This window comes from Sinohyriopsis cumingii, chromosome 5 (genome assembly GCF_028554795.1).
Source record: "Sinohyriopsis cumingii isolate HCF-2022 chromosome 5, ASM2855479v2, whole genome shotgun sequence".
NCBI lineage: Eukaryota > Metazoa > Mollusca > Bivalvia > Unionida > Unionidae > Sinohyriopsis > Sinohyriopsis cumingii.
This window is the reverse complement of record NC_142965.1, coordinates 93004779-93018327: the sequence shown is the minus strand read 5'-3', so window position 1 is coordinate 93018327 and position 13549 is coordinate 93004779. Positions and strand designations below refer to the sequence as shown.

Genomic DNA, 13549 nt, shown 5'->3' with positions numbered 1-13549 from the left:
GCATTGTAGTGGACCATTTTCCCTGGTATCTTTGGTCCATTGTTGTGATATCTTGATGAAAACGTTCGCCGTGTTCATCACTAACAATACCACAGTTGCTAGGAAAGAAATCCAAATGGGAATGAAGGAAGTGAATCTTTAGAGACATATTGCAGCCAAGTTTCTTATACTTCATCAACATGTCTTCTACTAGTTCCTTATAGTTTTCTGCCCTAACATTTCCGAGGAAGTTTGTAGAAACTAGGCGAAAAGCATTCCATGCTTGTTTCGCGTCACCTTCCAGCAAGTTGTTGAACCGGTCATCTTTGAAAAGCTCTCGAATCTGAGGACCCACAAAAACTCCCTCTTTAATCTTTGCTTCGCTGAGTCGAGGGAATTTTTCATGCAGGTATCGGAATGCTGGCAAAGTCCGGTCAATGGCTTTCACGAAGTTCTTCATCAAACCTAGTTTGATGTGAAGGGGTGGTAGCAAGATTTTCTGAGCCTCAACCAGAGCTGGGTGTTGGATATTCTTCTCTCCAATGGCTACATTCTGCCTGTGAGTCCATTCCTTCCTCATGTAGTGCATTTCCCTTGCTCGGCTATCCCACTCGCATAAGAAACACATGTATTTTGTATATCCTTGCTGCAGTCCCATTAAAAGGGCAACTACCTTCAAATCACCACAGAGGTGCCAGCTGTACTTGTTATACTCAATGGAATTCAGTAGCTGCCTTAAGTTATCGTATGTCTCTTTCATGTGGACAGCATACGCTACTGGAATAGATGGAACAATGTTTCCATTGTGCAAAAGCACAGCCTTGAGACTCAGTTTCGAAGAGTCCACAAATAGTCTCCATTCTTGTGGGTCATGAGTGATTTTTAAAGCATTCATGAGGCCCTCAATATCGGAACAGAATATCAGATTACTTTCCTTTCTGAAGAAAGGCTCCAATTGCTGGTGGCGCTTTCGATATGCAGTAATTGTGACATCTTCTTCTAGAAGATTCCATTGTTGGAGTCTTGATCCTAGCAATTCTGCCTTGTTCTTTGATAAGTCCAAATCACGAATCAGGTCATTTAGTTCTTCCTGTGTTATTCTGTGTGGGGTTGATGATGCACCACAGTGAAAATCTGGATCACTGCATGCTGATGGACCAGGAGAAGAACAGGTCGACTCACCTTTGTCTTCGTCAGATGAATCAAGAGAATATTCTGCTGGAGGTTCTGGAATAGGAAGTCCCTCACCATGTGGAACTGGTCTCAATGCAGACGGAATGTTTGGGTAGACTATTCTCGACTTCTTTCGCTTCGTTATTCCGCCGGAAAGAGGAGGAACCAAGCAGAAGTAACAGTCATTTAGGTGGTTGCTTGGCTCTCTCCACACCATTGGGACTGCAAACGGCATTGATGACCTTTTGCAATTCAACCACTGTGCAAGCTGTGTTGTACATGTAGCACAGCATATATGCGGAGCCCAAGGCTTGTCTTGGTCACCAACCTTGCATCCGAAGTAAAGATGATATGCCTTCTTCACTTGAGAATTGATACTTTTCTTCTGGTTGGCAAATGTCACTTCCCCACAAATATAGCAAAAATTGTCCGCGGTATTAACACACTTTCGAGGCATTACTGTTCTTTATTGTACGTAAATGGATAAAATAATAAGTTTTATGTAACAGTAGCTTGAACTGTCTCGCACAACGTCTAAAATATTTTAAATGCTGAACCTATCTGATTGGGCTTTATATAGTACACTGCTTACGTCAGCTTCAGCAGCCGCCTGGCATTAGTATAATAGGCCTACACATGTATAGTACACTGCTGACGTCAACTTACTTCAGCAGCCGCATGGCATTAGTATTGCATTGCATCAGAAAATGATGCAATCAACTGTGGATGATGTGAGCATGATGGTATTATGCAATGTTACATCATTATTCTGGATGTTGCTGCAGTCCTACTGGAGAAATTTACACAGTGAAACATAGAAAATGAGGTATATGAATATCTTCAAAACGAGAGCCAATACAAATTTTTCACGGTTATATTCGTGTTCGGCACACCAAAATACTACAGATTAGGGCCTTTTCAAGTCAGTAATGATTTCACTGTTGACCAGTGTTATCTGATGGTTCTTGTCATCAATTCTAATATATGATCGTTCTTGATGTCAATTCTGATTAATTAATTAGTAATGACTCGTTCTCTACAAAGTGCATGGATGGAACATGATAGGTCATGGTTAATGCAAACAAAACATTATATTGACCATTTCCTATAGATGTATTGCTATTTATATTGGATGAACATGCATATACTGAAATGCAATAAGTCTGAGGACACAGTTGATAACAGTAAACACGATTCTTTGTATTAGTACCAAGTTACTACAATGAATTGGAGATAATTGCTTGGTCTGGGGAATACTAAATGCCAATATATATTTTTGCCCATACTGTTGTGCTGAATTTGATGACAATATATCATAAGTCCACTAGTAGCCATATGATAGCTATAACTTCAACGTTACTTGATGTTATTCTACAAACGATGATAGACTCTGAGACATGTTTTATGCTTAATGCTCTAAAATTGTTGAAAAATATATTCTTAAGTTCGTATCAACATTTTAAATCATTTCTACTTAAAATTTTAGAGAGAATACAACTATTTTATTACGTTATGCCCCATTTCTCATCTCATGGAATGACTAATATTTGGATTTTGCACCAATGGTACATATTAATCATTAAACAAGTTATTGCTTGGACTTTGCTTTACTACTGGTCTATTTATACAACTCTCCTCATTAAATATGACAGCTTGTCAAAAGTTAATTTGCGGCATGTTCAAGGTTAGAAAAATTATCCCTTTTTCATCAAACAGACTATTGCCATCATGGATGCTTGAAAATTTTGGAGCTACCTCTGATGTCACTTTTCTTCTTCAGTTCTGTGTTGGGTTTGAAATTCTTGTATAACATAAGGAGAGAAAATTTAAAAAATTCGTCTTAAAATAAAAACAATCAATTGAAAAACAAAAGCTAATGAAAATTGACATTATTAATTTCAATGTGGTGTAAACATGTATTCTTGGAATGGGGTTCTTTTGACGAATATTGATATTGGGCAACTTGAGAGTAATATTACATTGTTTGCCTGTACATAATTATGGAACAAATAATGGTACCTATTAATATTTTGGGGATTACATTTCAGATAATCTATTTCAATCCCAAACTGAAAAGATGCAGTTCAAACAGACATCATTTTTTTGTTCTTGCATTGTTCTTTATGATCTGCTTTAGTAATTGGATTGGTCAGTTATGTTTCTTTGTTGCCTGAGAGCCACATTTTAAATTTCAAGTTTAAACATATATTTTCAGTGAAAGCCTGATAAGGCCTCCATTGTAGGGCACAAGAACAAAATGTTTTGAAATAAATAAATACAGGATGAAAGAATTTTAACAGGATTGCTTTAAAAACTACACTGACAATGCTATTTCTTACCCCTTGAGGGGACTCCATGGTAATACACCAATTCCTTCATTCTTGCAGACCATAAATTCCTCCCACTCTGATTGCCGACACAGAAGATTGTACTGTTGCTGTAACAGAGACACAAATACATTGTACAGCAAGACATAAAACTATTATATTTGCATCCAAACATCTGAGACATTAGGTAGTCTACTGAAAGGACCGTTTCACATGAGAACAGTGCTTTTATACTGTATATATTAGCTTATGCAGGTAAAGCAAAACTCCTGCATACAACAATGATACAATAATATTTGGCTAGAATAGAGCAACTGACGTGGAAGACATAATTTTTACTGTAGCACCTTAATATTGTAAAGGGCTGTTCCACTAAAACATACATGGGACACAGGGAACGCACTTTTAAAGTGGGGTACTCACCCATAGATGCAATTTAGAGTTTTCTTATCATTTTAATATGAACTCCGTGAATCAAAGTACCCTGGCATATATATTTAACAAAATGTTTTAATGGAACGGCCCTAATACAGTACATACATCTCCAGTCAAAATGGCATAGATAAACATGCCTATGCTGTACCATCCACAGGTGAGACAGCAAACATTATCCAAGTTATCTTAAAATAGTCATCAGAAAAATGGACTAATTCTCCCATCAATACCTACTAACAGACCACAGCTATTAAAATTTACATACTTTGTAATTTCATATCCAGTGACCATAACCTTTGATCTGTTGATTGCATCTCAATAGGAAGGCACCCTATTTCTTTCCATGTGGACCGCACAGTCTAATAAAATCTGTGTTGGGCTTTCTTTTATGAGAAGTTTGAAATATTTAGAATAGAACTGTATTGAAGCTTCTTGAAGACACACTTGTTTAAAAACATCGGAATTATCTCTTCTTTCAAGCAGCCAACATTATGTATCCATCTGCCATTTACTGTAGGAAATTTTCATTCTGTGAGTCAAGGGATTGTTTTAAATTGGCATTAAAAATCAATGAAGTAAATACACCAGCCATTTTCGTACTGCACTGAATACTTTGTGCAAAACTTAACATCTACTTATGGGTCATATTTGAGCCATTTATATTAATTTTCTCAAAATTTCTTGAACCATTGTGACCATGAGTTCAACCAATGCTTTAGTTATTTATTGTTGCTCCACATTTTCAGGAAGAATCCGTAGTCATTTTTTCAATGAACCATACCCCTCAATTTGATCCATGAACTACATCCCTGATTACATCGCAAGATAATGAGACATAATTTGGAACAGTGTACTCTTTATTCCCATACAATAAATACCAAACTAAACACAGCAGAGACCGCTCCGGTGGTCTAATGGTTAGGGCGTCCGCCTCGGATGCGGCAGGTCGTGGGTTCGATTCTCGGCCGGGTCATATCAAAAACTTGCAAAAATGGTACTAGCAGCTGCCTCGCTTGGCGCTCAGCATTAAGAGGTTAGTGTTAGGACTGGCCGGCCTGGTGTCAGGATAATGTGGCTGGGTGGGACATCATGCTACATGTCTGCGGTATGATACCCCAGTGCTAGACATCACTATAAAAACTGTCACACTGCAGACTTCGCAGCGATATGATTGAAAAATTGTTAAAGCTACGTTACAAAATCCAATTCACACACACACACACACACACACACACACACACACACACACACACACACAAACACAGCAGAGAACCAATCAGCTGTCACATCATGAACTGGCAGATCAAGGTCAACACTATTCATTCCATGCAAATAGTTTAGTTTTCAATCTGTCAGTGCATTATGGGATGGGAAACTTTTGTCTACATAGTCTTTAATTACATGGCTTTTTTTCCACAGAACAATACACACACTAGGATACAAGCACATTTTCAAATGTCATAAGATCTCATTTTAAACACATTATAAAGAAATATGTTCACAATATATACCAACACATACATAGATCCATAATTCCATGTTTATTTTAAACAGTGAAATGATGTATGAGCATCTAAGTTTACATCCAAAAGTCAGCCATACCTGTAAGCTAATTGGTTGATTCAGTCCATTGTATTTTGTAAAATCATAAATTTTCTGCAGCTGCCAGCCACACACGTTGCTGAAACCATAGTAACGGATTTTGCCACAGCGCACAAGATCATTGAAGGTCCTCAAAGTTTCCTCTATTGGTACAGCATTGTCCCATGCATGAGCCTAAAAAGTGATATAAAATATAAAATAAGAAAATAATTTCAAATACTCAAATTATTAAGAGCATTACTTTAAGGAACAAATGCTGGGCGAATTGGCCATTTAACTTTTAGCCTGTACCACATACTTTTCTCCAAAAAGGCTTACAATAAATAATGTGATTGTCATCCGGAACAGAATGCTTAATAAATTGTGGTAATAAATCACAACTGCAGCAAGATATTGTTGATGAAATTAATGGCTTTATGTGTTTATTTATCCATGTTATGTTTATAGCTGTTTAGAACATTACCATAGTTACTGGAAAGTATTGTTCAGGTACACGCAATGACAACTATGTTCGTGTTACCTTCCTTCATTCTGTCTGAGATGAGGTGATGCAATGCAAGACTAATGAACAACCTGTGTGAGTTAAAGGACCAGAGTTAAGCACCTCAATTATTAAGATAAAAATGTATTTAGAAAAGATAAAACTGACTTTGCTCAATGGCATGATTCAGAAAAAAAAACAAGGTGAATTTATTCATTTATGATCTGAAACTTGAATAGAGTGTGAAGTTGTAATAAATAGGCAATTCATCAGAAACAATGTTCAAAGATTCAAATATTATAGTAAAACATTTCCGTACTGTATTTTCAATTTGATTCTGGAGACAATACTCAAGATGTAATGAATTGACATTGATTATGATTCACCATTCTGATTCAAGTAATATAAAGTAACATGAGCTTTGTGAAATGCACGAGAAATAGTGTTTAATATTATAAAAAAAAGTAACTACTTGACAGTGTTTCTCACCCAAAGTTCTTAACACTCAAACTTCTTTGAAAATAATAAAGTGTCAAACTGTGATGCTTTCATCATTTGCGGAATATTGCAAATATGATTTAATTTTTCTGTTCAGGAGAAACCATTGAACCCTCTCTTAAATTTGTAATAACTTTTTAGAGACAGAGGTCTTTGTCCCCATGTCCCGCTCTTCTGTTTAGGCCCATTTACCTTCGGCACATCTCAGCATTAAAGAACAAAATATATCCACGAACTCTATATATCTAGCTTAGCAATCCGTATTGTAGCATGTATCACTTATGTCCAATGACACCAGACACAATGTTCTTTGACGTGAACATTGATAAACAAATCACGATTGGGTGTACTTAATGGTTTAAATATGTTATCTGACTGAAAACTGGATGCTACAAAATCGTGAACGAGAGTGAAAAAATCAACAGAATGCATGAAGACATCTACCATTCATGCATGACATGGTGTTTGGTGCCAAATAACCAAGACTGAATTAAATCCAGGCCAATTATATGACACTATCTCACAAATAAAAATCATTATCTGAAATTACATTCACTTGAGCAAATGACAATCTTTTCACCAGAATGGGTTACAAACAGTATTATTAAAGCAAGTTATTGCTGTGTATACTATTTACCAACAAATACCAATGTACATTTGTATTGATTATAGCAACATATACCTAGCAAAGAGAAGCCAGGTTGGTGAACAGTCACAACTGGTGGCGAGTAGTAAACTCATTGATTGAACTTACTGACAGGACATCAATGTCTAAGGTTTTGTTTTATTACAAAGCACGAGGACCTCAGAAACCAACTGTGGATACCTTTAAGCCGATTTTGTTTAAAGGCTGTCAATACAACGGTTATTTTATACAAAGCAAGCCGAAATTGGAAGCTTACGTTGGATTCTTTGAAGCGTGCTGATCTTTTTATATACAAAAATTGAATATACAAAGTCGGCCGAGATATAGAAGCTATCTTTGGTTCCTTTTCAGCAGTATTCATGGGAATTTTGAAAATAAATTGAAACAATGAACAAGTTTTAAAGTGGCACAATATAGTGCTTCATGCATGGACATTGATGACCAAGAGTTGCCCAGAAGTTCTGGAGAAAATAAAATCAATTGATGAATTTTTTAAGGGCAGAAGAGAAGATGATTGTGCCAACAATATAATCATTAACATGGAATAAATTCTAGTGTACTTCGATCTCATTCTTAGACGGACTGATGATACCTGTAAGATGGGGGCAAAATGTATGAGAATTAGCACGACTGGTGCAGAACATAAAAATCTGACTTCAGTCCTTGCAGTTTCTGATTCAGTAAATGTGTTGCCTCCAGCAATAATTTTTCACGGCATGAAAAAGCTATACAAAAAATCATACACCAAATGAATGGATCGTATGTGTGCAGAAAAAGGGCTGTGCTAATGAGATGATGTTGCGGTGGATTAAAGAGATTTATCTCAGGTACAGTTTTATATTTTTAAAAATAAACTTTCAGCTGGAAGTGCAGTTTCCAACATGGAATTTTTAAATGGTTTAAAAAGTGTCCCACAACTTATGTCTCGTAAAACAATATTGTGTCCCAGAATATACAGTGCACAAAAAATTACTTTAAAAAAGCATCCCAACAAATATGATATCCGAATATATACGGTAAATACTGTAGTAGGAAAAACCAGTGATCAATATTAGATACTTTATTTATGTACCTGCATAATAATATTTATAAAAAGTTCCATGGATTAAGTGAAGTAAGTTGACTTTACACACATGCGTGACCGATAGCTATTACATGGATAGGATTTGCATGACACAAAGATTTTTATGCCACCCCCTTTATTTCATTTCATACCAAATATGAAATTAATGTCAGAATACAATGCATATTTACTTTTAATTGGTTGTAACAGGGCAACAAACACTTCTGCAAATCAGCAAAAAAATACAATCTACACTTGTAATTGTGTTCTCACAGAAACACTCATGGACATATCTGTGATATTAGACTGACACTTAATTCACATTTAAATGGAAATGGGCATGTCTTATTTATGATGATTACACTGAAATGTAATTAAAAGACAGAACCAAAATACAAATTTCACAAGAAATTTTTATTCAGTGTGGAATTTATTTCTTGTTGCCACCAGAAGGCAATAATGATATTATCATGGATCGCAATTTCAATAAATGTTGTTATTTATAGTGGACAGAGAATGTTTGTTTTGTAAAACAAATTTAAAAAATATATGAATTATTATTAAAACCTGAAAATTTCATGATGATCATTCAAATTTCCAAGCACTAATCACCATTTTTGACAACAAATGATCTATATATCAAAGTTTCGTAAAACAATTCTGACACAATTTTCTTTATGTTCAACAAACAAGGTATTTACTTTAAACAAATGGGATCCATATCTCATCCTGTGTTACAAGTTAGTTCATGAGCTATCCAGGCCTGAGTTATGGAGAAAGAAGTAAATGTTGATTCTTATTTAATGCAGCTTAATGCAGAATGGATTAAACCATTAAACACAAATAACTCATGATGTTGTTGTACGTTTTAACACCATTTTCAGCACAAGATAGGCTATACATGGCGGTCAGTATAAATGGTGGAGGAAGAAAATGTGAAAACCCCTGAAAGAACCACCGACCCACGAGAAGCTACTGGTCAACTTTCTCACATACCCACATTGGCCAAATCTGAGACTCCAACCCACGCAGAGAGAGGTGAGATGGCAGTGATCCGTAATGTTGACTGCTTTTAACCACTCAGCCACTCATGGCCCCGCTCATGATGTCATATAAGACAAAATAACACAGCAGTCATGTAATGAACAGTAATCTATTGATCTGAAAGAGATACTTACCTGCAAAATGTCAATGTAATTTGTCTTAAGCCGAGCTAGACTTTCTTCCACACTTTGCACGATGTGTCGTCTGCTTAGTCCAACATTGTTGACATCACTTGCATCCACCTGGAAGCGACACTTGGTGGCCACAACAATCCTATCACGCTTTTGTCTGAAAATAAGAAAATCAAGAAGACCACAGTCAAAATGCATTGCCAAAGTTCAAGTGAAGATATTTAAATAAAACCTTAATACAAGTTTAAATACAATGCCACTGATGGAACAATCAGAAATAAGAATGTCGTGATTTCTCTTTATCACTAATGCAAGCTCCCAAACAAATTTCAGTGAACCAGAGTAAGAATTTACTAATAGTGTTTCATATTCTGTGGATCTGCTTGCCATGCACTTAACTGGAATCAAAGGTTATCAATACATCTTCATTTTCTTAGGATTCGGTTGCCCCCAAACTTACTTTTCGTGTCCCAGAACTCTCACTGATTACTCCCAAACTTCCCTTATTTCCATTGTTCTTTTGCACACTAAAGAGACTTTTCTCCCTCAGTCTTATATCTTTAGTGATGTAAGATAAACAAAAGTGGGCTCCAAACTGGGATTTTATTTTTGTCCATAAAGGCTTATAAATATCATGCCAGGCGTGAACCTTGCCCACTAACTACATATGGTAATCCACAATAAGTGTCATTGCCTGATTAAACTGATAACTGAGGCCATATTGCTTTAATCTAAGCAGCAATGCAATAGCCTTTTTGTATAAAAAGGCTCACCTGAATCAGCAAGGCAAAACAAATTGTAATTGGTCAGAGTTTTGACTACAATGAATACAACTTTTTATTCCTGTTCCAGATCAGGTGAACAACACCTTGTAAGTTTAATATCAGGTGAACAACACCTTATAAGTTTAAAAAACAATTTAGCCCTATATAATGACCAGCTGATCTTATGAAGTGTTATGTATTTTAATGTAATTTAATGTCATTTTTATAAATTTGTTTAGGTGGGTTATGTTTTAATCAAAATGGATAGCATTTGACTTGCATTTGGAAGTTACATTTTACCAGGGATGTAACTAACAGGAACTGAAGTTCAAACTAACAAGCCCTGTTTGAGTTATGTTTGCTACAAAGGGTTGTTGAGTCACTTCATTTCTATCCATCACCTTTGACTAGTGATGTGATAATGGATTATAATATGTGTAAATCTAAACCTAATGATGGGCGTATTTGACTATGGATCATCACTTTTGAACATGTTTGAAATAACTTAATGCCAGGACGCCTTCAATCAAATTTGGTCGGGCATTAAAATGTTTGTCAATTTTTAGTAATGACAGCCATGTTTGATGGCAGATTGGCTTCATGGGAAAAATATACAAGTGTTTCATGTCAGGACGCCTTCTACCCCTCAAAAATATAGTCAAATTCAGTTAAAGTAAAATGGGAAACCATCATCTACAGCACATTTATGAATTGTGACCTTGACCTACAAGCTACTAACACCAAAAATCAACAGCATTGTTTTAAGCATGGGGGGGGGGGGCCACAGATATCACAATGACCAAATTTTATTTAAACCTATCCAATGCCTTTAATTCTGAAACCAAGGCTTTATTCTTAAAAACATTATCAAGAAAATTTAAAAAAAAATATTCAAACAGAATAGAAAAAGATATTTTACGTACTTTTGTAGCCAATTGCCAATTATTTCTTCTGACTTTCCTCTAGCATAAATATTGGCTGTGTCAAGGAAATTTCCACCATGTTCCACATATCTATCCAGGATCTGATGAGACTTTTCTTCATCTAACTGTGTGTTGCATTCAAACACCTGGATAAAAGAATAAATGTTTGAAAATATTTTGAATTTGTATGCTGACCATATTTTCATTGATATCTTGGAATTTTCCAGGTTTCTAGCACAACATTTTCGGTAAGTTTAATGTTACTCAATACATCTGTAGATTAACAGTGAAAACACACACACACACACTCACACATACTGAAAGTTAACACCTGCCAAGGCACCTAGATCTGTGATTGTAAAACACTACACCTTCACTGAGTTCAGAAGTGTTAAAGTCCATAACATCCAAATAACGCTGAACTTGCAACATTTATTTAAATAGCATGAAATTAACCAGGTCATCCAAGCATCTTCATAAATGCATCTACCAAATAAAATGTTCACATGTCAATAGATTTCTGAGCATTGTATGAAGAAAATATTGTTATTAATAGTTCAAACAAAATTGGCCACAATTTCATAAACTAGAATTATGTGCTTGTAAAGCATGTATCCCTGCAATTCCCTATTTATACTCCAAACTCAAATTTGGGCTTCCTTGTTAGGTCACTGAGGGTGATGTCTCCTCCAGTGCAAATGTCCGTCTGGCATTTGCATTTGACTTTTCTAGTAAGTGCATATACGGTTATAAGGTGAAGTGCGAATGTGTGATTTGGATTTTTAACGTAGCTTTAACGTAATTTCAGTCATATCGCTATAATGTCTGCAATGTGACAGATGATAGTGATATCTAGCACAGGGACATCATGTTACAGACATGTAGCATCATGTCGCAGCCAGTCACATTATCGTGACACCAGGCAGATCAGTCCTAACACTGACATCGTATTCGTGAGTGAAAGACAGCTGTTAGTATCATTTTTGGAAGTCTTCAATGGCATGACTCAGCCGGGGTTCGAACCCGCGACCTCCCACATCTGAGGCAGCCTCTCTACCCACTAGGCAATTGCAGCAGTATGTTATAGGATGAAAGTATTTCCAGTTTCTTATTTATGACTCATGTGCTAAGTTCAGGAAAATCTTTGGATCCGTAATTATTTACATGAACATATTTGTATTTTCAAGTCCAGTATATGTATTTATCATTATATACAAAAATGTATTTATCATTATATATAAAAATATATTTATGGTGATACACAGAATAACTGCTTTTATATTATGGTCCAGGAGCCATGTGCCTCACATCTAGGGAATGACCCCATGGTATCACCCAGCATAATATGTGTTGAAACTTGAGTCACCAATCACACATTCTAATTCCTACACAAATGAGACATACATCCCGAGTCATTTGAATTTTAAATTCACCCCATACTCTTCCCCACCCCTCTTGTAGTTAACTGAATTAAATTCGAATAGTGGTTGCAAAATCTATACCTGTAGGTCTGTGCCTGACCCACATTTCATTTATCTGGGTTGAACAGCATGATATGAGTTCAACAACATTTGCTGCTGTGATAATTATAATCAAGGGTCATTTATTAGAACACAAAGAAATCACAGTTTGCACAAGAAAACTAACTCAAGATGAGACTGGTTGCATCTGGAAAGAACTGAAACAACAATATCAGCTATGATTTTCAGCAACTTAAGATATTTCCAATATATATCATGAGCGTTTGCTTTGCAAGTAACTATAATATTGCAAACCTGGAGTTATGTTCAGGAAGAACAAACTGTATTTATGGTCAGCATATTTTCATGCCACATGCATGCTCTTTTCATGGAGTTATTCAACTGAACAATAAAGATCATTATCAATCATGGATAAGTTTAACAATTTTCTGAAACATAAATATTTCCACTCAACACAATTATGCATACACCATAGAATAGTGAACTTTCAATTTTAAAAAAAAATTGTCCAAAATCATAAATGGCATACAAAGCACCCAAAATGTATTAAAAATGGACACAAGTTTTATAATGTTGCATACATGGACCTTTTAACTCCAATTCTGCTACTGAAATCAACGTTTTACAACTTAATTCACTTCAAACAAAGGAGTCTGATGAAAAAAGAATTATATTTTTTATTTATCTTTCCCGAAGTCATGCTTAATTCAATGATCACATGTCGGTGGATGAGTATTGGTGAGATTTTCAGAATTTACCTCAAAGCTGATGATTTAGTACAAATAATAAAGCAGAGGGGTAAGTGTTTTCTGTTTAAGAGTGATCTTTAGGGGACATATCAACAAAATTCCAACAGTGCCTAATATGTAGGTTTTAAGAGGAGAAAATTATCGCATCCTTAGGCTGAGATGCAAAGAATTACTGCATAAATCAAAAGGCTCAGATGCAAAGGATTACTGCATAAACCATTAGGCTCAGATGCATGGTTTTGTTTTACTGCGC

At 35.7% G+C, this 13549-nt stretch overlaps 1 protein-coding gene across 1 annotated transcript in view; it reads right to left on the bottom strand.

Annotated features, from left to right (window-relative positions):
* Nucleotides 1-13549, bottom strand: part of LOC149799772 (uncharacterized) — a 74466-nt gene that overhangs the window by 59548 nt on the left and 1369 nt on the right. Inside the window, exons 2-5 of the mRNA XM_089959160.1 lie at nt 11067-11212; nt 9383-9536; nt 5517-5690; nt 3492-3589 (exon numbers count right to left, since the gene is read on the bottom strand). Coding sequence (XP_089815286.1) covers nt 3492-3589; nt 5517-5690; nt 9383-9536; nt 11067-11212 — 572 coding nt within the window. The remainder of the gene's footprint in view (nt 1-3491; nt 3590-5516; nt 5691-9382; nt 9537-11066; nt 11213-13549) is intronic.